Source organism: Electrona antarctica (genome assembly GCF_951216825.1).
Source record: "Electrona antarctica genome assembly, chromosome: 18".
Taxonomy (NCBI): domain Eukaryota; kingdom Metazoa; phylum Chordata; class Actinopteri; order Myctophiformes; family Myctophidae; genus Electrona; species Electrona antarctica.
The window spans coordinates 35,212,555-35,235,622 of NC_136799.1; the positions used below are offsets into that span (position 1 = coordinate 35,212,555).

At 43.4% G+C, this 23,068-nt stretch overlaps 2 protein-coding genes across 2 annotated transcripts in view; one reads left to right on the forward strand and one right to left on the reverse strand.

Moving 5' to 3' along the window:
- Positions 1 to 1,113: 1,113 nt before the first annotated feature.
- On the forward strand, positions 1,114 to 16,160 carry prima1 (proline rich membrane anchor 1; the record flags this gene model as incomplete). The annotated part of the gene is made up of 4 exons (XM_079527610.1): positions 1,114 to 1,395; positions 2,465 to 2,606; positions 6,390 to 6,522; positions 15,838 to 16,160. 4 exons carry the CDS (start codon positions 1,114 to 1,116, stop codon positions 15,935 to 15,937), a joined length of 657 nt encoding a protein of 218 aa, XP_079383736.1. The 3' UTR covers positions 15,938 to 16,160.
- A 5,632-nt stretch (positions 16,161 to 21,792) lies between these two features.
- Positions 21,793 to 23,068, reverse strand: part of unc79 (unc-79 homolog, NALCN channel complex subunit) — a gene marked incomplete at its 5' end in the record, with an annotated part of 65,873 nt that continues 64,597 nt past the window's right edge. Inside the window, one exon of the mRNA XM_079527264.1 lies at positions 21,793 to 22,412. Within this exon, the coding sequence (XP_079383390.1) occupies positions 22,224 to 22,412 (189 nt within the window). The 3' untranslated portion in view covers positions 21,793 to 22,223. The remainder of the gene's footprint in view (positions 22,413 to 23,068) is intronic.

Sequence of the window (23,068 nt, forward strand, 5' to 3'; positions counted from 1 at the left end):
CCCTGGCCTATAGTCCTATACTGTAGGCTATACTTCCATCTGTCCATAATATGCAACTCCTGTTATACCACGTATCACTTATTGCGAGCCTGTTAGTCATGACAAACAGTGAAAATTGTAATCAAATATTGGTCACTTTTTGATCAAGAAACATGGAGTGCATTTAGCATTATCAACAGATATGCTTAAAATGTAGGCTTTAATTCAACATTCCTATAGTCACTGACTGGAGCACAGACAGCTGAGGTTTAAAGTACTGACCGTACAGTAGCCTGTATCACATACACTGGTATTTTTTCGGCCTGCGTCTTCCATAGCCCCTACAGTTAAGTAAGTCCTTCCTATAACGTGCTGCCCCAGCCCGTCTCTCTCTCCCTCCCCCTCCCCCTCTACCACCCACCTCTCTCCCTCTCTCCTCCCTAGCGTACTTGACTTTAATTCGGTCTATCAAGCGTCATCCTCACAGACTCGCCTCATGCACTGTAGGCTATACTTTCAGCTCAAACCACTAAAAGCACAATTGACATTGTCGACGCATTCGAAATAACAGCTAGGGTGCGTTCAGCACTTAAACGTGTCTCGTTTATCCATCCCTGTCTTTCGATCGGACTTTGTTTTGAAAGAATTCGCGACTGGGGGAAAAGCACATTGACAGGATGAGCTGATCTGCATCAAGTGCGAGGTGCACTTCCACTCGGCGGTACGGTGATGCTCCTCTATAAAACAGCCCGCTGTATTTTGGCAGGGAGGGGGATGCATCAGTTTAACCCTCGGTTCTGCCCGCGGGACTCGCTCGTACGTTTAGCCTAGATAAGTTGGGGAGATGTGTGATGAGTCCACGGCCGCTGTAAGGGATTGTATCGCACGGTATTCATGAGGATATCTTTTTCTTCGTTTTCTTCAACTTCGATGGCTTGAGTAGCCCATTTGTTTGCGCCCATGTATGCTGCCAAGGAGGGATGTCGGGTATGGGCCATCTATCGCCCTCACATCGCACGGAGTATAGCGGCTGACCAAGAGGCGTGAATCGGGTCGCTATTTGAGTGCCAATAAAAACAAACTACTTTAGAGATATGAATTATCGAGATTTGCAGGTATTGTGTTGCTTGTCCTATGCTACCGACAACGGGATTTCAAGAGCAAAATGACTGTGGCATAAACTATTTCTGGAGACGCCTGTCACAGATATCGCCGCTGAATTGGATAGGGTGGATGGTTATTTCCAAAACAGTCCAATCTTATGTGTACTGCATTCATTTGTTCGAAAGGCTGCCTAGTGTCTTCGAGAACAGCGCAAGAGGAATGCTGGTCCAAGACCTAATGCCATTTACTTTAAGTTTCTGGCCTTTTTTCTTCGGTCATAGCCTTCTATCACTGTTTTTACTCTCATGCCAGGTAAGGAGCATGTTTAGGCGCGCCACTTAAGTCATTTTACGCATGAGAAGATGTTACACAGGTGTATCTGGAGTTGTTGGACTAATTAGATAAGCAGGTGAACGATTACAACTAGACTTCATTTCATGTTTTTGTATACTTATTACATGCAATGTCTTGTTGCTTCATAATCTGTGTGCACTGTGCAGTCATGTGCACTAATAATGACAACACACCATGTGAATAATAGCTATGCATACTCATGTGCTAGCTCACACACCACGACATAAACACAGCCAATTCAATTTGCTGTGAGAATATGGAGTAGAGCTGTTTTCGTTTCCATGATAACAATATCCTGTTATCCCACCATGATCCAGGCCTCTGCACCCCTGCATATGTTAGGGATGAGTAGTCTAACCTCTGCCCCACGCTGCTGCCTACAACCGTTGTTCACACACACGCAGTGCTGCCAGGGTTCATGTGTAATGTGATCTGCTTGAGTTTCCAAGTCCACCCACGCACACTCCTCAGGGCAGCCTGCTGCCCACTCTGTTGGTGGGTGGTTTCTCACAGGAAGAGGGTTGCAGCCATAGACATGATGATGATACCATTCTGTGCATGTCTAAACACTAAAAGCTGCTGTGGCAGCAACAATGCAGGGAATAGATAGTGAAGGGATATCCACTAGCCTCCACATGAAACTAGGATGTTGTTGACTGCAGCACACAGAATCAGAACCAGCTTTATTGTCACATCACAGGTTTACAAGGTAAAAAAGTGGATGAATTTTGTTTTCGTGCATTATGGTGATAGGTCCCATCGTGTCGTTATTTCCAAAAGAAAGGGAAGAAGAAGAAGAGCGGAGGGGGGAGGGGAGGGCAAGTGAGAAAGGAGATCAAACAAGAAACAAAAATATCTACATATTTTCACATAGTACCTGAGATAAAGGTGCGTGAGCAGTGACGATGACCAACCTGCATTTATGATGTGGGCTATTGCACCAATGTTATTTTTCAGTATGCATTGAAGGTCTCTTTTTTTCCACCCTCTCCTCTTTCTCTCTTTCTCTCTCTCTCTCCACGTAAAGGGTGAACTCCAGAGGTCATGCTCACGGACTGTGGCGGAGAAAGTTAGTGAACAGTGCCAGCTGGCATGCCACTGTAGAAGCTACCCTCCCCTTCCTCCCCCGCCTCCCCCCCCTCCTCCACCACGGCTACTTGGGACCACAGGTAAGTTCTCTGCTCCAAGTACCGTGGGTCCAAGTGCTTTCTCACGCGGCCTGTCTGTCTCACTCTCACCTGCGAGTGTTTCCCAGCCAAACGCAGGTGCATGCAGTAGCATCAATTAGCCAGTTCCAAGGAAACACAATGTTGGGTTCCATATTTCGGACCTAATCTACAGCAGAATTTAACATCAAGATTCACACAATCTATAAAGTGTGTGTGTGTGTGTGTGTGTGTGTGTGTGTGTGTGTGTGTGTGTGTGTGTGTGTGTGTGTGTGTGTGTGTGTGTGTGTGTGTGTGTGTGTGTGTGTGTGTGTGTGTGTGTGTGCGTGCGTGCGTGCGTGCGTGCGTGCGTGGTTATGTGTGTATGCTCAGTGGCATCTGTGTGTTAGATAGAGGATGTTGACAGCTGAACACGGGACTAATTTATGCCGGGCCTGACCTTGGGGAGTACCCAGCTGCCTGTGAAATCCATGTCTGCTGGGCTGTCAGGCTCAGTGGTTCAGTGGAGAGGGTTTCCCCCGGAGGACCCCTGATTAAAACACAGATGACTTAATTAAATTAGCTTTAGTTTGATACAGATAAGGGGCTAATGAACCAGCCGAGTAGTGCCAGTTCTGTTTTGAAGTCGAGCCGGGGGCGCACGGGGGGTGGGGTGTGTGTGTGTGTGTGTGTGTGTGTGTGTGTGTGTGTGTGTGTGTGTGTGTGTGTGTGTGTGTGTGTGTGTGTGTGTGTGTGTGTGTGTGTGTGTGTGTGTGTGTGTGTGTGTGTGTGTGTGTGTGTGTGTGTGTGTGCTGTGTGATGCATGTGTATGTGAAGGGTGCCTGTTGCGGGCTGCAGCACATTTGTCCCTCTATCTATACACTCTTTTCTTCAACCCAGTCGATAGATGGTCTATCCATTGACAGTTTGTCTAATCCATTAAATCTCTCTGAAAGCTGATATGATTTGTATATACCCATGAGCACCTTAATGAGCATTGCTCTGATATATTGGACAGGCATTGCTGATGATGCAGCCGCTGCAAGTTATTACTTTGACTCTTTGGCATCACTCACACAGGAGAGGGTGTAGTTCATCATCAAAGTCTCAACAGACAGCGGAGGGAAAGGTTTTATTCACTTGGTTTTTCTCCCCCCTGTCTGGTCAGTGTAGATGGGCCTCCTCTTCCCCCTGAAGCCTGATTTATACTTAGTCGTATGATAGTGTCGCACGTCAAAAATAGCCGGTGTATAAGCTCACAATGCACTGCGTCGTGAGCTTTTAGATCCGCTATTTTTGGCGCACGACCCCTTTGTACGACAGAGTATAAATGAAGCATGACTCACCATGTGATCCACCTATGAATGGGCAGTTACGGACCTCTTTGTGATTGCATAAATACTGCCAGGACCACCTGACTGTCCTATCTAATGTGGGCTTTGAATGCCCAGTTATGGTTAAGAAGACTCAGTAGTTGGCTGTTCCTCTCATTTAACTCTGGGTGTGTAATAATGGACCCGTGTGGGTCGTTTTTTCCACTGTGTCACAGTTCAATTAACACTGCAGATTTTACTGTGGACTTGTGAACCATTTTTAGCACGTACAGTAGACTCTTACTTAACGGTGCCAGTTTTTTAAGGCGTTGAAGAAAGTGTTTGCAAAGAGCAGAATGGACAGTTACGGACCTCTTTGTGATCGTTGTCAAGGTCACTGCCTAAATACTGCCAGGACCACCTGACTGTCCTCTAACATGGGCTTTGAATGTCCAATTATGGTTAAGAAGACTCAGTAGTTGGCTGTTTTAAAGGCTTTGAAGAAAGTATTTGCAATGAGCAAAATTTATTAGCACTATTCCATTCTCTACAATGGTTACATTTCGCTTTAAACTATAATTAGGCAATAAATATGCAGAACAGGCATAAAAACTGGGACAATGACTGAGACCGTGTCTATCCGCAAAAAGTTTGAAAAAGAAAAAGAGAGGAACTGGCACCGTTAAGTAAGAGTCTACTGTACGTGCTAAAAATGGTTCACAAGTCCACAGTAAAATCTGCAGTGTTAATTGAACTGTGACAGTGGAAAAAACGACCCACACGGGTCCATTATTACACACCCAGAGTTAAATGAACACTCTGGATTTCACTGTGTCCCTTCAAAGGAGTGAGCTTTATCACAATGAAGGAGATCCTTACCACTGACTGAATTAAATCCTACAGCCGTTGACAAAACGCAGGATTAAACGGAAGTTTGCCTGAGAGGAGCTTTTATATTCATAGTGACTTATGACGTGCTGTGCTGTGCTGTGCAGGAGGGAGCCATGCCATGTCATTTTCTCAGTAGAAATCTGCCGTGTTGGAAGCTATTTTTTTTTACTAAGGGGTGATTTGTTGCCATGGTGTAAAACATATCCCATTCATAACACAGCAGCACTGCAAACGTTTGTTTTAAGGTCAAACTAGAACATTTTACTGGGTTTTACTGGGTACTCTCACAGTGTGTGTGATAGAGAAGGAGGGAGCAGAGAGCCACAGACAAGGTTATACAGAAAGACAGACAGATTGTACACACAATATTTTAAGTGATAATGCGAGACAAACAGCAGGGAGAGCAACAGCAAGGAAAGTTCCGCAACTCCATTGCAAGCACAGTAAGGTGCGGGTGCACATGAAGATGTACATGGTTCACAGTAAGGTGTGAAATGAATACTGAGGATTTGACAGTGTAAAGTGTGAAATGAATACTGAGGATTTGACAGTGTGACAAGTGTGAAAGCGCAGGAGGTGTGGCATGGACCAGGAGACTAGTGGTGGTGTAAGAAAGGCTGACAGGACCTTAAATGATTCATAGTGTCGGCTTAGATATCTCTGAACATTGAGCCCAAGTTCTACACAACAGGCGAGGAGACACTGATGCTTCCCTATCATTTTGTGAGAGCAGGCTTGGAAACGATTTATGCTCTGTTATGGACAGTTACAGTACAATGAATCAATGCATACATAGCGCCTTTGAGCTATTAAATACAGGTTGGGGGGATCTTCATCACGCTGTGAGTGAATTGTCTTAACCACTTGAACTCTAGCGTCCCTTCATTCAGCAAAAAATCAGACCCGTCTGAAGTGAGTGGTACTGTACTGTACTGTACTGTACTGTACTGTACTGTACTGTACTGTACTGTACTGTACTGTACTGTACTGTACAAGCCCTCCTCCCTGGCCTGTGTGTGTCTGTGTCTGTGTGTTAGGCTGTGCAACAGTGACACTTGGTGGTGAACAAACGCTATAACGCTATTTCCGTGCTCGGACACAGGGACACAGGGACACAGGGACAGACCCAGCCACACACATCGTGCTCGGACACAGGGACAGATCCAGTCACACACATAGCTGTCTATAGGAGTGGTTGCACCCCTCAAAAATAGCTGATCTACAAGCTCACAATGTGCTGCAGTCAGTGACGCATTGTCAGTTTGTAGCGTGGCTATTTCCAATGAAGAAATGTGGTGTAGACTAGAGGGTAAAGAATTATGGGGGCTAGTATAGACCCCAGGGGGACTTATAGTGTTTAAGTGGTTGAGAAGTATGACGACAGATATAATATATATTTTACATGTAGATTCAAAAGCAATGGACACAGGTAATATTGGTGTCTAGCAATGTGGTCTGACTTTGTCCATTAACCGTTTTCTCTTCGATCCACTTTCTATACTCTCTACACCCATGTCTCCCTGCACTTTAATTACTCTCTCTCTCTCTCTGTCTCTCTCTCTCTCTCTCTCTCTCTCTCTCTCTCTCTCTCTCTCTCTCTCAGTGGTAGATCCCACTGTGCCCTTGTTGAGGCCCTGGTGGATGGGGATGGAGATAATAGTGCTAGGAACGGTGGGCTGTGCTTCAGCTGTCTTCCTCCTGTCAGCCATCATCATCTGCTACAAGGCCATCAAGAGGTTCGATGAGCATTCTGTTTCCCTGTTTCTATGATTCCCTCTAACCTATTGATGCAGCAGTATCCCTAGTTGTACTCCGTCATGCAATGGTATTGTGCAAGCTCATGACATGCCCAAAATAGGGATGGTTGAATGTAAGTTACCGTAGTCTTCTTTTCCCGTTCTAAAATGTGAAAAAAGCAAGTATGCATGGCATGCTGTCCTTGCCATCTTATCCAAGGTTACTCATTTGAGACTGAATCCACTTACCTGAGAACGTCACATAAGGATACCGTGACCCCTGTCGTAACGTAACCCTGCTGGGTCACACTAAGGTCAAAGGTTAGGTAATGGAACTGGGTTTCCGTGGTAAGTGAGGATGAGGCACTGAGTTGTATTATGTATTATTTGTTAAAATCAAATAAATAGGAGTGTATAGCATCCAAGATGCCAAAATAAAATCTCTCAGCATTGGCCATTTAAAATTGCTTAATTGTCCTAATATGTTTTTGAATGGCAACAGGATGATGTCATGTGAAAGTGGGGGAAAGATCCACTACCAAAGGAATCCCATGGCCCTGTCAATGCAACGCTAGCTATTTGCCCCTATTTGGTTTGGCTTATTAGAGAAAAAGCTGGCTGAGGTTTTAGCCTGCAGCAGAACCAAGACCCAATTCCCTATCTGACATTCAGCCAGCACTGTATCACACATAAATTCCGACACACACGTAGCTGTTCACAGACATTTAGCACATGCACAGTTTGCACACACATCTGTCTAAAAGCAATGTATATGCACGGACTGGCATGGAGAAAATATGAGCACACTTTTCTACACCCCACACCCCACCTCACCACCATCAACACACAGATGCATACACACTCACACATATTCATCATCTTGGCATATTATTTACACACTGTATAAGACATAGAATAAACAAGTGTCCCAAGCAGCCCATATGAGAATAACCATAGATGTGCATGTACAATTTAGGAAATAATGTTATTTATGAAATTGTGTGTGAAGAGAGCACGCTAGATGTGTCTGGCCAGCCTGGCCTCGGTAGAATTCTGTTTCTCTTTTCCTTAAACAACAAATAGGCAAAGTCAAGCAGCGGAAGTAATGGGTGGTTGGCTCAGGAATTCATTATGGCAATTCTCCAGCCCCCTCCGTAGCCAAGGGGCACCTTTTTTAATGCAGCAGCGGTAAGGAAGTGTTGTTGCAATACGGGCTGCTGTAGCCCCAAACCCAAGTCATTATTTATGAATTAATTTGCGCAGTCATTCAGTCGCAGGCCACATCTTTTATACATGCAAGCGGGTCGTGTCCTGAAGCTCTGTGAGCACTGTGACTGCAGACTGCCACACCAAACTGAAGCTCTGTGAGCACTGTGACTGCAGACTGCCACACAGCTCTGTGAGCACTGTGACTGCAGACTGCCACACTGTGAGCACTGTGACTGCAGACTGCCACACTGTGAGCACTGTGACTGCAGACTGCCACACCAAACTGAAGCTCTGTGAGCACTGTGACTGCAGACTGCCACACCAAACTGCACCTCTCTGTGAGCACTGTGACTGCAGACTGCCACACCAAACTGAAGCTCTGTGAGCACTGTGACTGCAGACTGCCACACCAAACTGCTCTGTGAGCACTGTGACTGCACTGTGACTGCAGACTGCCACACCAAACTGCCTTCCTCTCAGAATGAGTAGGGGAAAATGCACAGGTCCAGTCAGACTGGCCTCATTAGACATTCATTAGTCTGCAGCCAATAGGAAACCAGCCCCAGAAAAAAATGTGGAGCATAAAAATTGATTGGAATGTGTCACGGATGCCCTAATCATCCATCCATCCTGAGCGGAAGAGAGGGTATAAGACAGATAAAAATGTTGTCTACCAAAGCAGGGAAAGGCGGTAATTGGGTGTCCTAGTCAATAACAATGTACGAGAGGGTTTGTCAGCTAGAAAACAGAGGCAGTTATATATAGCTCTTCCAGACCCTCACTGCTCAGGGCTTTCCCAATGAAAATCAGTTGGCCAATTGCCAAGCCCTGCGCAGCAGAGACACTATAAGAGCTTGCTCTGTAGGCCCCCTAGTCCTGCAGGCCTTTTGCTATATTTTCTAATCTTTGTCTTCCAGTCATCCGTCAGAGGAAATGGGTTTGTAAAAGACTAAACAAAAACAAAACAAAAAAGAAACGTTCCATACAATTCTATTGAGTGGAATCCAGACACTATGGAAGCCGGTAATACAGTATATATAATTTACAATTTACAATTTAGGCATTTAGCAGACGCTCTTAATCCAGAGCGATTTACATTAAGCAATAACAAAAGCATGGCATACATCACATATATAAAAAGTAGTTATCATGAATCATGCGTAAACTAAGAACGTAACAGTGGAGTATCTATGTTAACTATACATACTATACTATATAATATATTATACATGTGTACTATAAAGTGCTATGACTACATAAAGTACAATTCTAGAGCTGTCTACGTAACAAGCTATAAGTCTGTTTAAAATACTATCTAAGTCTACATAATGTGCTATCTAAGGGGCTAGCATAAAGAGGATTCAGACACATGCTGTGTTTCAGTGTTGCTGTCCTGTCAAAATCAAAAGACATGATAGGCAGGATGCCGGCCAGGATGCAGGCCGTCCACGAAGCCTAAACAAACATAGTGCAACTTGATTAATGAAACTAGATGCTTTTACTCAATCATGGACCGGCTGCTCTGGGATCTGTCAGAGGAGAGATATATCACAACTGGACCTGTCCAACTACAATATGTCAAGACAATTCAGTAACACGAAAAGACAGCATAATGTCTTTGTGAAGCAAAGTGGTTTATAATCCAATATTTGGCAATATATTATTATTACTCTATTCTTATCTCCATCAATTATCAAGCCAGCACTTTCAAAGCAGGTAAGCAGTGTCAGGGCGTTTCACAGTCTGTTTTTGTGGGTAATACTTTTCTTTGAACCCGAAGTATGTTAGGCCTACTCTAATATCCAGATGGTTGGAGTAATTGTAAACAGCTTAACCCAATTTCATCACAATTCATTCCCAAAACTTCAAACGGGAATGTGTGCTGTGATCGCACACGCACAGCTTTGATATAAAATATTCATCTAACCTGTGAAGTGTTGTGTAGCCACCTGCCATGTGTCAACAGCATGGCATCTATTATTGACAGCCTGGGTAGAGGTCGGTGTGAGGCCCAAATGGTCTGCCCTGTGTGTTGGCCCAGAGCAACATCAGCAATCAACCTACATTATTGGATCTGTTGAGCAGACAGACTCAGAATGCCACGCCTGTTTTCACTTCAATACATTAAGTGGAGTGGGACGCCTTACCCACAGAGTTGGCGGCCCGCATATTGCGGTGTCATTATTTTAAAACTAATTTACTGTAACTTGAGTAAGTGCTCCATTTTGTGACCCGCCCTCAGAGTGGATTCAAAACATCAGCAAGGTGTCCAGTATCCTCTAATTTGAAGCATCAAATTTGATTGGCAGTGCATCTTTATGATCGGCCACTTGGCTTCTGTCGACTCGTTCTCAGGATTTACTTCAGGGAAGCGTTTAACTACTATACTACTATAGGCCAAATAATCGTCAGTTAAATTTAAAAGGTCAAGTAAGGTTAGTAAGAATGGTGACAGTGGGAGTCGTGTCAATAGCATGTATGGAAATACAGCCATGCTATCAAAACATCAAGGCTACATCCACACAAATACCTTTTAGTTTCCAAATGCATAACCGTTGCTACATTTTAGCCTAGTGTCCCCCTAAAACTCAAATACATTGCTGGCCCCATTTTAGTTTTTAAATTCTAGGCTTGCGTTTTAGTCTGGACAGGGAAAATTATACGTACACCTTTGATACCGTTTGAAGATCTGAAATTACACCTATTTCCTGACACTAATGGTGTTTGCTTGGCTACTAAACTTATATGTTTGAAATACTCTTGAAAGAAGATACTCAAATCTGTGGTATACTATTAAATTGCCTAATCGTTGATTAGTCACCTTTACAACGAGGTATAGCTTGTAAGGATTGGGCGTCCGTGGGATGAGCAAGTGGTTGGTAATATTCACCCTTGCTTTGAGTTGCTTAGTGGATTGGATTATTGCACTCTCACAGTAATAAGGTCAAAACAACACACATTGGCCATTTTTACACTTTATTAATTTTACACTCACTGTTAGGGAACTCAGTAGCGTCTGGAAGATCCATATGCAGCCACAACATCTTGGTATGGGGCAGTATCTCTCTCACAGAACTTGAAGGCAATCTCAATGCAGTGAGATATCGGGATGAGATTCTGGAGCCAGTGGCGATCCCATATCTTCAGAATCTGGGACCTAAGGCCATCCTCCAGGATGACAACGCTCGGCCCCACAGAGCCATGTACCTCCAGAATTTGTGAGTGGAGAGGATGGAATGGTCTGCCGTGAGTCCAGACCTCAACCCAATTGAACACTTGTGGGATCAGCTTAGGCATGCTGTACGTGCTAGAGTGACAAACAGAACCACGTTGGCTGACTTGCAACAAATCCTGGTTGAGGAATGGGATGCCATCCCACAGCAAAATGTGTCTAGTTGTGACTGTGTATGGATCTTCCAGAGCCTAATGAGTTCCCAAACACTGAGTGTAAAATTAATAAAGTGTAAAAATTACCAATACGTGTTGTTGTTTTTTCCTTATTACTGTGTGAGAGTGCAATCATTCAATCCACTAAGCAACTCAACCAACCACTTGCCATTTTGGCAAATGGTTTGGAGGCGCTACCCACATGTTTAACTGTGTTGCTCATTCCATGAACGCCTGAGCCTTACAAGCTATACCTGGTTGTAACGGTGACTAATCAACGATTCAAATTATATAAAATACAATACCAATTGGTATTATTAAAGTGGAGGAATAATGGACCAAAGTTAAGTTTCCGAACTTTTGTTGCTGAGTTTATGTGAAGGGCAGAGTTGTTTCACTGTCCATTTTCCTTCCAGAAGATATTAGGGCCTATACATTAGCCTATACTATAGTCCTACATAAAAGGCAAGTCATTAGTCAGGGCTGAATATGACCGTAACAAATATAAACCTTTGTAACAATTTAACTAAATAGTTTTGTTAAAAGGGTTTAAGGTGGATGGTCAGGTACTGAAATAAATAACATAGTTTATCGAAGTAACGGGTGATCATGATGCTACTGCCAAAGATTGGATAATATGAGCTGGAGAATCATTTCTTTATTACCCATAGTTCACACACAAAAAATCGGGTATTCCCTGATGGTGTGTCGCTGGCATAACTCTTCTTTGTTGCTATCAGCCATTAGATTCGTTTTGGGTCTTTTGCACCCAGATAAATTGCAGTGTCTCCTCAGCAATACATTCTGCCAAATCATACACAACAAATTGTGTTTGGTGGACAAGTTTCTTCCCGTTTGACATATTTAAGTTGCCACACAAAAAGTGGAAAGTCCTAGGGTTCCTAAGGAGGCATTTAAATCCAATGCAAACGCTTTTTTTTCAAAGCAACAATTGGCTTAGAAATTAGAATCTTACAGACTATTCAGCAATGTATTTCAAGTCAGGCAGCATCGGTAAGCTGTAAAATCACATCACGTTAAGTTAACTAATGAACCGTAGGGGCCCATGTTCTGGGTGAACATTTGGGGAAATGCATTGGTGAAGATACAGTATATTTATTGTAGAGGGACAAAAGGTGGGCCCAGTATAGACCCCATGTGTCAGGAATGCATTACGGGAGGACCCAAAAGCAGGCAACAGGATGCAAAGCGGACTATATTCAAAGTGTTTATTTCACTAGACCAAGATAGGGCAAAACAAAGGCACAGCAAAAACCACATACACTCACTTGACAGAGGTCTATGGACCAACAAGGACACACTGCAAACAAAGGGCTTAAATAGACAGGGGTAACAGGACACAGGTGAACTCAAAATACAATCAAACACAGGATAGGCTAACAGGCGAACAAAACACAGGTGACTAGGATACAATAATCAGGTAGGTAAGACAGAACAGGAAACACCAACAAGAGGGGGCAGGAAGGCACAGAACAATACTACAAAATAAGACAACCAAAAACACAACAGAGTAAAAAGTAACCAAAATACAGAACATACTTAAAACACAGAATAAATCCAAAACCTAACAATGACTGTAACCAGTGTACAAAGGCAACACTTCCTTTCTCAACATCCAAGGCATTACAGAACAAGAAACAGAAAATGGCCATGCCATAATAGTTCAGGGTTTGGAGCCATATAGTCACGGTGCAAATACAAAGGCAGAGGAGCAGGGCGTGACACCATGGGGACAAGAGTCAACTATGTAAGGGTTTAACTAGTTAAGTAATTAAGAAAATCATGGTGCTAGTTCAGCATGTAGTGGAACTTTAGCTGTGCTGATTGGTTTGCTGCTGCATTAGCAGCAAACGTTTTTCACCCTCTCTGTACTTCACTCCCCAGGCTGATTTGTGCTTAATGTAGAAAATGTTAATTCAATTCCACCCAGGCCTTCCACATTTTTAACTGCAAGTAAAAACAAACTCAGTCTATCTCAGAGTGGAAAGATGATACTGTATACAGCAACATATACAATACAATATTATCTGACCTGTGTAATAGGTTACATAACCTTTCACACAGGTCCTATGGCACCATCTGACCACAGGTCCTTGGTATCCCTTCTACAAAGAAATCCTTGGGGAAACAACAGTGCTTATCTGTGATACTGAGGACACCGGAGAAGCACAGCTTCAGCTTCTATCAGAAATATATATATTTCTAACTGTTATTGAGGGAGAGCTACTATACCGCGTTGAATATCTATCTTGTTAGCACGTACCACTTCTTCTCTCAGAGGAGAATTCCCAGCCTTGCTCTAAACAAGACAGCGCTGTCCCTTAGAGAAAACCCTGGTATATCCCAACTCCCCCTGCTGCAGCCCATATCAACCAATCATCTTCCCTGCAGCAGGAGGATGTGTTTCCACTCCAAGGCTGGGCAGTTTCCTTTCCCAGGCTTCCCCTGGTCCCACTGGGACAGAGCAAATGTATGCATGTCCTGGGTGGCCTTCGTCGTCAACCACCAGATGAAGGACTCCCATAGGAAGTCTTATTTACTGCCTCACATTTTGTTTACAGCCTTACTATAGCGCTATTAAGTCAAACTCTTATCCCTGTAGAAGAGGCAGCTACATGACTTTTGTGTGAGTGATGGCGATGACTAAGCTGGGATACCTGTCAGTCATTCTGGGGCACAGTTATTCATATGCATCATGCAGGCCGTTACTTGTCATCCATCATTGTCAATAGGAATCAGACCAAAGATGCAGACAGACAGACAGACAGACAGACAGAGAGGGGAGAGAGAATGCATGAATTACTGTAGTCTTCAGTTCAGTATTACAGTGAAAAGTTACAAAGATGTATTATTTTATACTATGTGGGTCATAACTGTGTTGCATAACTGAAAGCTGAAATTGTTCTTAATGCTTTTATCACATTTTTGTTGTACCAAACTGATTATAGTCCTTCGTTCAGTGATTCAAAACCGGGGTCCGGGCGGGGTCATCTCTATGTTCCCCAGGTTCTATGTTCCCCAGGTTCTATGTTCCCCAGGTTCTATGTTCCCCACTTACCTAGGGTTTAGGGTTAGCGTTAGGTTTCTGGTTTAAGGACTTCAGTGTTTTGTACTATACAATTGTATGTATAAGTACAGAACAAAGAATGTTTGTTTTTGCCATCTTTGTTGAAGAGTCTGAGCAATTATGTTTTAGTGTATTTTATGCCAGTGTTAATTAGATAGTTTAAGTAGCCTAGGCAGGCCTACAGTTCAATGGATTGTTCAAAGACTGAGCTTAAATCAGAATTTGCTACTAAAAGTAACACTAAGACTAATACTTTTAGTCTTACTAGAATTACTAAAATTACTATAGGTTAGGTTTCTGGTTTAGGTTTATTCTAAGTGGGGAACAAAGAACCTTTTTTGCATGGTGGGGAACATAGAACCTGGGGAACATAGGTACGCTCCCGTCCAGGCCCCCATTGGCGGGGCAGGGCTTGAGGTAGTCAAACATTTTAAACTGTAATAACACAATATTTTTGTAATTGAAAATAGCATCCCTATTCTGGGCATGTCATTATATGTGAACATTTGGTGACAATAGACGAATATTTGCAGAAAATAGCAGGTCTAGGAAAAAGTCTGGTCTAATCTAAGTAGCTACTTTCACTATTTGATGTGCAATGAAGCGTATAGCGTATAAGTGTTTAACCATGTCTGAGAATCGCACGCGCACGCATGCGTGTGCACGCACGCGTGCGTGCGTGTGTGCGTGTGTGTGTGTAGGGGGGCCTTTTTACATCATCAGCGTGTGTCTGATGTAACAAGAGAGGCTCTAAACGATTAAAGGTTGGGAACTGTAGTTAAATGGGTAAATACTTACAGTAGGGGCGTTAGCTCCCCTCTGAGGGGAAGACGCTTGTGTCCAACTGGACTGAGAATGACTGTCCGTCAAGTCAGACTGGCCAACCGTAGCTTTCAGAGTAGAGGGCAGGAGACACTGAGCTAAGATGTAGCTTAAGGGTCCTCTGTACCAGCGAGGGCACTGTACAGTGTTGAGTGGGACAATAACTGTACTAACTGTATTCAGATCTGTCTCTGAGTTACATAAGCCCGAGCAGGGGAGAGCAGCTGAGGGGGTCGGCGCAGAAGCCACAGTACACTGGACAAATATAATAACCGCAAAAGCACTGAGGGGTGCATAAAAAGGGTAGCATTGAATGATGCTGGCTCTTCACAGACCAATGACAGGCAAGAGGATCATGTGTTGTGACTATTTTTTTCATTAGAAAGAACTCTCAGAAAGGAAAGTAGGAAAGTATTACAGGGAATTTCACATGAGGTTATGTATTGACGGAATTTACAAGCCAAATTGGAGTTGCGCACAGTGTACACACATCACTTAGTGGGGGGGAATTGTATCTAGCGACCGTCTATTTAATTGCCATGTCCCCCGTGTTGCAATGTATCCATCCCTCCCGTCTCCCTTCATGGATCTAAGAGCAAAGTGACCTTTTAACGTTGAGCTGATTAGACGGGATGGCTGAGACCAGCGCATCCACACAGAGCAGCTAGGGGAATCGAATCAGCCTAAAGGTTAACGGGCTAGAAACTCTGTTTAATGACACAGCTTTTAACTGGGGAAGAATACAACACACAATTGCTTGTGTCAGTAATGTCTTCCTCTCGCTTATGTGAAAAAATGTTTGTCCATAGGAAACCACTGCGGAAAGAAGAGAACGGAACCAGTCGTGGGGAGTACGCTATGAGCATCCGCAACAAGAAGACCATAGGCACCAACAACACTGTGGTATAGACTGTCAGCTGACAGACGCTGGAAGTGACATCACCTCCTTACCCCTAATACAAACAATTCCCTCTCACCAGAATGCAAATGGGGGTTTACCAGAGGTTTCCTAAGCGCATACACTGCTCGTTCCCTCGTCTCTCTGTGCATTGCCTGGACTTGAAGACCTACATCCAGCTCGAGAACGAGAGAGAAAGAGAATGAAAAGAAAAGCTGAAGTCAGAGAGAGAGAGAGAGAGAGAGAAAGAGAAATATGTGTGAACGGATAGAAAGAGCAACAAACCCCCCTGTGGTGTCAGAAGTGGCACAGCAGGCTGAACATTATGCTTTCTGTAACAGCAAGTGTTGCTGACAGGCTGGTTGGCTGCTTGCTGGAGTGGGACTGTTTGCCAGTTTACTGCAGACCCAGACCTCGCACACTGCAATGGAACAACAGACAATACAGCGGTCCCATTTGTGTGCTAGCTAGATAACAGACCACCACACACAATAAATAATGTGCATGCAGTTTTTATGGAGAATGCAACATTTGTTTTCTTCTTCTTTTTTATCTTTTCTTTTTTAAATATTTCTCACACAGTTTTGTTTTACATTTGTGGAGGTTCAGAAAGGGGCACAGTTATTCTGCTGGTCCTGGGTTTGGGATGTGGAATTTTCTCATCTGACTATGCAATTTACAAAAACATAAATAACAGGATGAACATCAGTATAATGATGTCATGTCATGTTTATTTTACATCCCAGCACTGAAATTGAGGACTTAGGCTCAATGTAATATATATTCATCCATCCATCTATTTATTTACTTATCTATGAATTTTATTTTTTTACTTACAAAAAACAAAAAAAACAAATGCTGTCCCTTTAGTTGTTCATATCTTGACTGATTCATTTTATTTCTTGATAGCTTGTTTTTTTAAGTGAATTATTCATAAACCATATAATTCATTTGTGATGCTCCAATGCTTTAAGCCCGCTGTCAGTTTGTTGAGACACTGGTGCAGAAAACGCGCTTGCTCTGCAAAGAGTTTTGGTGTCACTTGTTTTGTCTCTGGCTGTTTGATATGCCTTTCTCTGCTTCCCTGAGACTTCACTAAAACAAGTCAGGGCATTTCTGTGATGTGCTTCTATGTGAATGTGTGTTTTCCAAACCTTATTTCCATACTGCCGTCTGCAGCAGAACTCCTTCCCCCATTTGTTTTTTCCCTTGTGTAATTTTTAGCACAAGCTCCCAAAAACACTAGATGTGCTTGTGCGGTTTCTTTTGTTGAGCCTAGTTCAGACCAAAGATTTGCGAGATGAAACTATTTTAATGCTTGATTTATGCTTCATCGTATGCCGGTGTTGTGTGCTGGAAACAGCTGATCTACAAGCTCATAACGCATCATGGATGTGAAGCGTTGTGCGCTGCCTTTGTTGGCTTGTAAATCTGCTGTAGATCTGCTTTCTACGTGTGGCACGACACGACACTGGTGTACAACAAAGCATCAATTAAGCATTAAAACGTTGCAGAGAAAAATTTAAGCCGTCTGAATTAGTCCCTATTATCTCGTCATTTCAGAGGCCTGGGTTCTAGGGTTCATCTGGATGCCTTCAACCATGTTCTTGTCTGGATTTGACAATCTTCATTCTCCTATCCGTCTACAAGTTCTTAGCCCATCACCAGTATAGAGGGACATTGAGCCCAGGGCTGACCGCTGACCTTGTGACTGGTGAGAGACAGGAGGCTTAGCCAATAGCCAGAGATCAGGTTGCACAGAGGATGGCCTCAGTGGGGATGCGTGTGACTCAGTGCTGTCACAGAGATCCTCCACACCCCTCTAATTGAATCTGAGCTGAATTGGAGCATCACTCAATGCTACGCTGCTTTTTTGACATCGAATCTGTGTATCAGCTGTACGTGTTTGTATGTGTGAGTGTGTGTGTGTGTGTGTGTGCGCGTGCGTGTGTGTATGTGTGTGCACGCATGTGTGTGTGCGCACGCATGTGTGCATGTGTGTATTTCTATGTCTGCCTGTCTGTCTGTGTTTGTGCATGCGTGCAGAATCAGATGACTGTTATGTGTGAGAATGGGCTGTACTCTATGGCTGTCTGTATGTATAGTATATAGACATAGGCTAAACTGTTACATTTTGGAAACACAGTTGCATTGAAACATGCACAGGTATTAGCAAACAGTATACCCTACTATGTACCCATATGAGATAAAAGATGGATGCATGAATGTAAATATTGATATTTAAAAATCTGCCTTCTGGACTGTTAATTACATGTACAGCATAACAGAACGATCCGTTTATACATAGTAGAAAATAAACAATGTGCTACATGTTAGAATTATATCAATGTTGTCATGTTGATGGAGCAAGCCATTAATGTATATATGGCAATCAATAGTCAATGCACAATTTATGCATTATACCAAACAGATAGGTAAATGTGCATAGGTTGATTTCATTGCTGACTTTTTCAGTTGTAAATAAAAGTGTACAGAGTGACAGGCCTACAGTTTATTGTGTTGAAAGGCAATGCAGATAAAAATACATGCTTTTGTTGTTCGATGCCAGACAAACCTGTGCATGTGTGCTGAGGGTGATGAAAGTGATGTTATATTTAGCCTGTAACCATCCGGTCTTCTTCACTGTTCTGTGTTGTTATTGTGTGCGTGTCTCGGGCAGAGCGGTGCTGGCCATGTCCCCTGGGCCCCCATAACAGAAAACATGCTCCCCGTCTGTCTCACACAGTGCATCTTTAACCCATTCTGGACGGGAACGCCTTTTGGTGTTTTAAGCATTATGTTATACCTTAGCTATTGAAAAATAGCAGATCTACAAGCTCATAGCGCGGCACTCGAACTGCTATTTTTTGAAAAATCGTGAAAATGTGGCACAAATCTTTGAATATTCTTTCAGAGCGAACGGTTTTAACTCAAATCTTTGCTTCTAGGGGGTCCCTGCTAACAACATATTATTTTCAGATGGGGGTCGGCGGCCAAATACAGATAATTCTAGGGGTCCATGACATGGACAAGTTTGAGCACCACTGACATAGAAATATAGGTTTTTCAGAAAACTGTCAGGATTTAGAAGACATTTTGTAGAATCGTCCTCAGGTCTAAATGGTTTAATGAAGTGCAATTATGAAACACACTCCACTCTATGGGGCTTAATGATGCAAACAATACAACTTATGGGTCACATATTGCGCTAGCTCTGGGCTCAATCAATATCAAATGTCACAAACATCACGACTGGTGTGCGAGTGATTATATTCGGCAGCTAAAACTCAAATTGGTATAAAAATGATTAACTGGCATTTTGGCAAAAATCTGTATTTTAAAGTGAATTATATGCAGCTACTGTGTTTCAAAGGAATAATTTCTATCCTCAGATTTTAATATTTGACATAAAGCTACTCATTTCTCCATCAGTTTGTGCATCACACATTTTGTTAACAACGTGAAACCAGGGAGGTGGAGAGATATTGTACAAGCTAAGTCATGTAGAGAGAGTAGAGAAGCACCAGAGAGGAATGTGAATGAATTATAATGTGAATGAGAGACTATACAGTGCTGTGCCTTCCCTGCTTTAGATGTGCCACTTGATGGTAATGCCAATGGACATTCTGAGCAATTTAAACATTCATGCATTGTCCAGCCACGGCGCTGTGGATTTGACTGTAATAAACCAATGTGACAGGGCTGAGTGGGACGGCCAGGGATCTTCACTGTCTCCGCTCAGCTTTACTGTATGAGGGTTCTTCTGTTGAGCAAAAGAGAAAATAATTCTCCAAATCCATGTATTGGAAACTCTATACATTTCAGTTTTAATCTTTGCAAATGCAGGCAGTTGTGGTACCGTTTCCTTCCCAGGCTGAACTGCTGCTCTGTGTGAGACCACTGCTTTCAACCTCGCTCTTTAATCAGCTAATTCATATCACCTGTCCATGCACTGGGTGCTACAGTTGGGTGCCACCGATATTGTCCCTTATCATTTGACCCATTTAGGCCTGACCTCAAAATTTGTAAAAATCCTTCTAAATCCTCCAGTTTTCTGAAATAAATATTTTCACGATTTTTCTAAAATAGCAGATCTACAAGCTCGTAGCGCGCCACTCGGTGGCGCGCTATGAGCTTGTAGATCTGCTATTTTTCAATAGCTAAATTATAACATAATGTTTAAAACACCAAAAGGGGTTCCCGCCCAAAATGGGTTAACTGTCCTTTTGCGCAGATCACGCAAACCTCAGCAAAAAGAAAAGGACAATATCGATGGCCTCCAACTGTACGTTATGCTACCGTAGTGTGTGTTTTTGTGTGTGTGTGATGAGATCGCACACTCGCTCCTTTTAAAGCTGACCTTCACAATCTTTGAGGACCCACTCACACCCTCTCTGCCCAGCGTTAATTACCCTCAGTATCTCCAGCTGCCTGCTCATCAGGTCAGTGCTCCCATATGGTCCTCCAAGAGCCAAGCAAGCAGCCCGGCTGGGGCGGGGAAAGTGCTGTATACCTGTGGGACGCTGATTACATAAGCTTCTGCTAATGAGAGAGGTTCTTTAGAACGGCCTGTGAGTTCAAACGACCACAACGGTGGCGGTGGCTGACAGATGCAGCCCTGGCACTGATTTCACACACACACACACACACACACACACACACACACACACACACACACGTACATAAGTACATGTGCGGAAGTGCACGCGCGCACACAATGACAATGCACACAAACACACAGGTGCAGAACAGGAGAGGCATTCTTTGATGAACCAAGACAAGAGGTTGTTGTTACAAAGGGGCTCGATCTGCAGCCTAATTCAGCGAACTACTGTAGGGGTTAGCATCGGTGTGTGTGTGTGTGTGTGTGTGTGTGTGTGTGTGTGCGTGTGCGCATGTGTGTTTACTACATGACTTTGTGTAATCTAATTAGACATAATTTTATGCCAGTGTGGTGACTCATTTGACACATACTGCTAACAGGTTCCATATCCAGAATGTCCAATGGATTGAAAATGTGTGACATGACATTTTGAAACAAGGCAAAATCAAATCCCCCTTATTTCACTCACACAAAATATATTTAAACTGTCTGATTAATGATGAATCATGAAGCCTGATAATGAAATCCTCAGAGAGTTAAAGGTGGAAAAACTAAGATTAAAGTGCTATTCAGCTTTTGTAGCCCTACTGTCATGTCATCTGTTATTCCCAGACAAGGGCCCTGTTGTAATGCATTTAGATCTCACAACAATGCTTAATCACAACAAACCACATTAGGTCCAAAAGGTAATTGTGTTTGCTTCGGTATATACACGGGCCGATCTGTTTCAGGGCTGCCAACTAAGAGGATATGCTCGCTACTCTGTACTTGTGCGGGGGGGGGGGGGGGGTGCCTGGGTGCAGCCGAGATGGTCTTGTTTACCTCTTTTGTCTGGCTCCGCCTTATCGAGTTACAATGCTGCCACTGCAACTCTGATTGGGCCCCTGATCGATCTAAGCCCTGATGGCGAGAGGCAATCTGACTGACAGTACCTGACAGGGATCTTAGACAGCAGCTCCATAATACCTGCCGAGTCATTTGTCAGGAAACGCCTGAGGTTCTGTTTCTACTCCAGGAAAATACAAACAGTGGCTTTAGACTCATTGGCCTGCTGCCGTCTGCAGGACGGCACACAGGGCTCTTTTTCACATCAGTTTGGCATCTGTGTGGCCAATGTCAAATGTAACGTTTGAGTTGGTGTATACCTTTGGAAGCTTGAGAGGCACAAATAAAAGTTGTCCAAAGCAAACATGTTGAAAGATTTTCACTTTTACTATCCAGTTTGCAACAAAGCAACTGAAAAAGAATAGATGTTAAAAACTGAGCATGTTTAGGTTTTTAACATCTGCTTCCAGACTCTTGCTAATACTAACACAGGTATTGTAATTGTATAAAGGTATTCTCACAATCATCTACTAAATTCTCATATCCGTTGAATACAACAGTTAGGCACATGATATGACTGTCTCCCCAAAAGCGTACCAAAGTGTTTTACAGTCAGTTCAAATAGTAGCACTTTTTTAAATGACTATTCTGCCCTGTACATAGATACGGTATACTACTTTTCATCTTAAAGGCTGGAGATGATTCAGTCCAGTAACTCGCAAAACAGCAAGTGTTCATTTATAAAGAGTACACTGCAGTCCTTTACGTTGAACGTGTCAGCGACAGCAGATGGACGCTGGCCCTGAGGACCTCCACACTCCACTCTGGAGACACTCCCCCGAGGTGACCCATCGCCGGAGTACACAGGGTCACATTGGGTAGAACTGCGAGGCGGCCTCGGAGGACTGGATCTCCACCTGGGCCATCTTGAACTGGGTGCACTGCAGCCATTTGCGCAGGGCGAACGGCGCAGCCCCCGGAGCCTGACCCTGCAGCCACTGGTGGTTCACCCTGTTCTGGATGGCCTGGAGACGCAGCTGCAGCCCTGCAGACAGATGCTGAAACATCCATTAAAGAAAATGGATATACTGTAGGTCGACCCATGAAATACTTTATATAATGTGTATAATGTGTATTCTTCTTAGTTGCGTGTGCGTGCGTGTGTGTGTGTGTGTGTGTGTGTGTGTGTGTGTGTGTGTGTGTGTGTGTGTGTCGCGTATCAAAAATAACCGATCTACAAGCTCCAAACGAGACATCTCAAACACCATCGCCATGTTGGCTTGTGGTGGACATTTTTGTAAAAAAATCAATTTTTGCCACAGACATACAAAATGAGTATTACCAGAAACACATAAAGACCTAGCACTGAAATGACTGAATGACTACAACAGGTCTGTAACTCTGAGAGTGTGAGTTCCATTTGTACACTCTCAGAGTTATGGGGGTCCTTGGAAATAAATAAAAGGTTTGAGAACCACTAGTACTAGTGGACTCCTAATGTGCCATACATAGTGTCCTAGTAAATCAGTGTCATACATATTCTGAAGAATAATAAAACAGAAAATCAAAAACTTGCCACAGACAAGACCAAGTCTTTGCCACAGGCACATTTGTCCGTGTATGGACAAATTGATGACCCATGCAACACGTTGTGAGCTTGTACAATTTACAATTTACAATTTAGGCATTTAGCAGACGCTCTTAATCCAGAGCG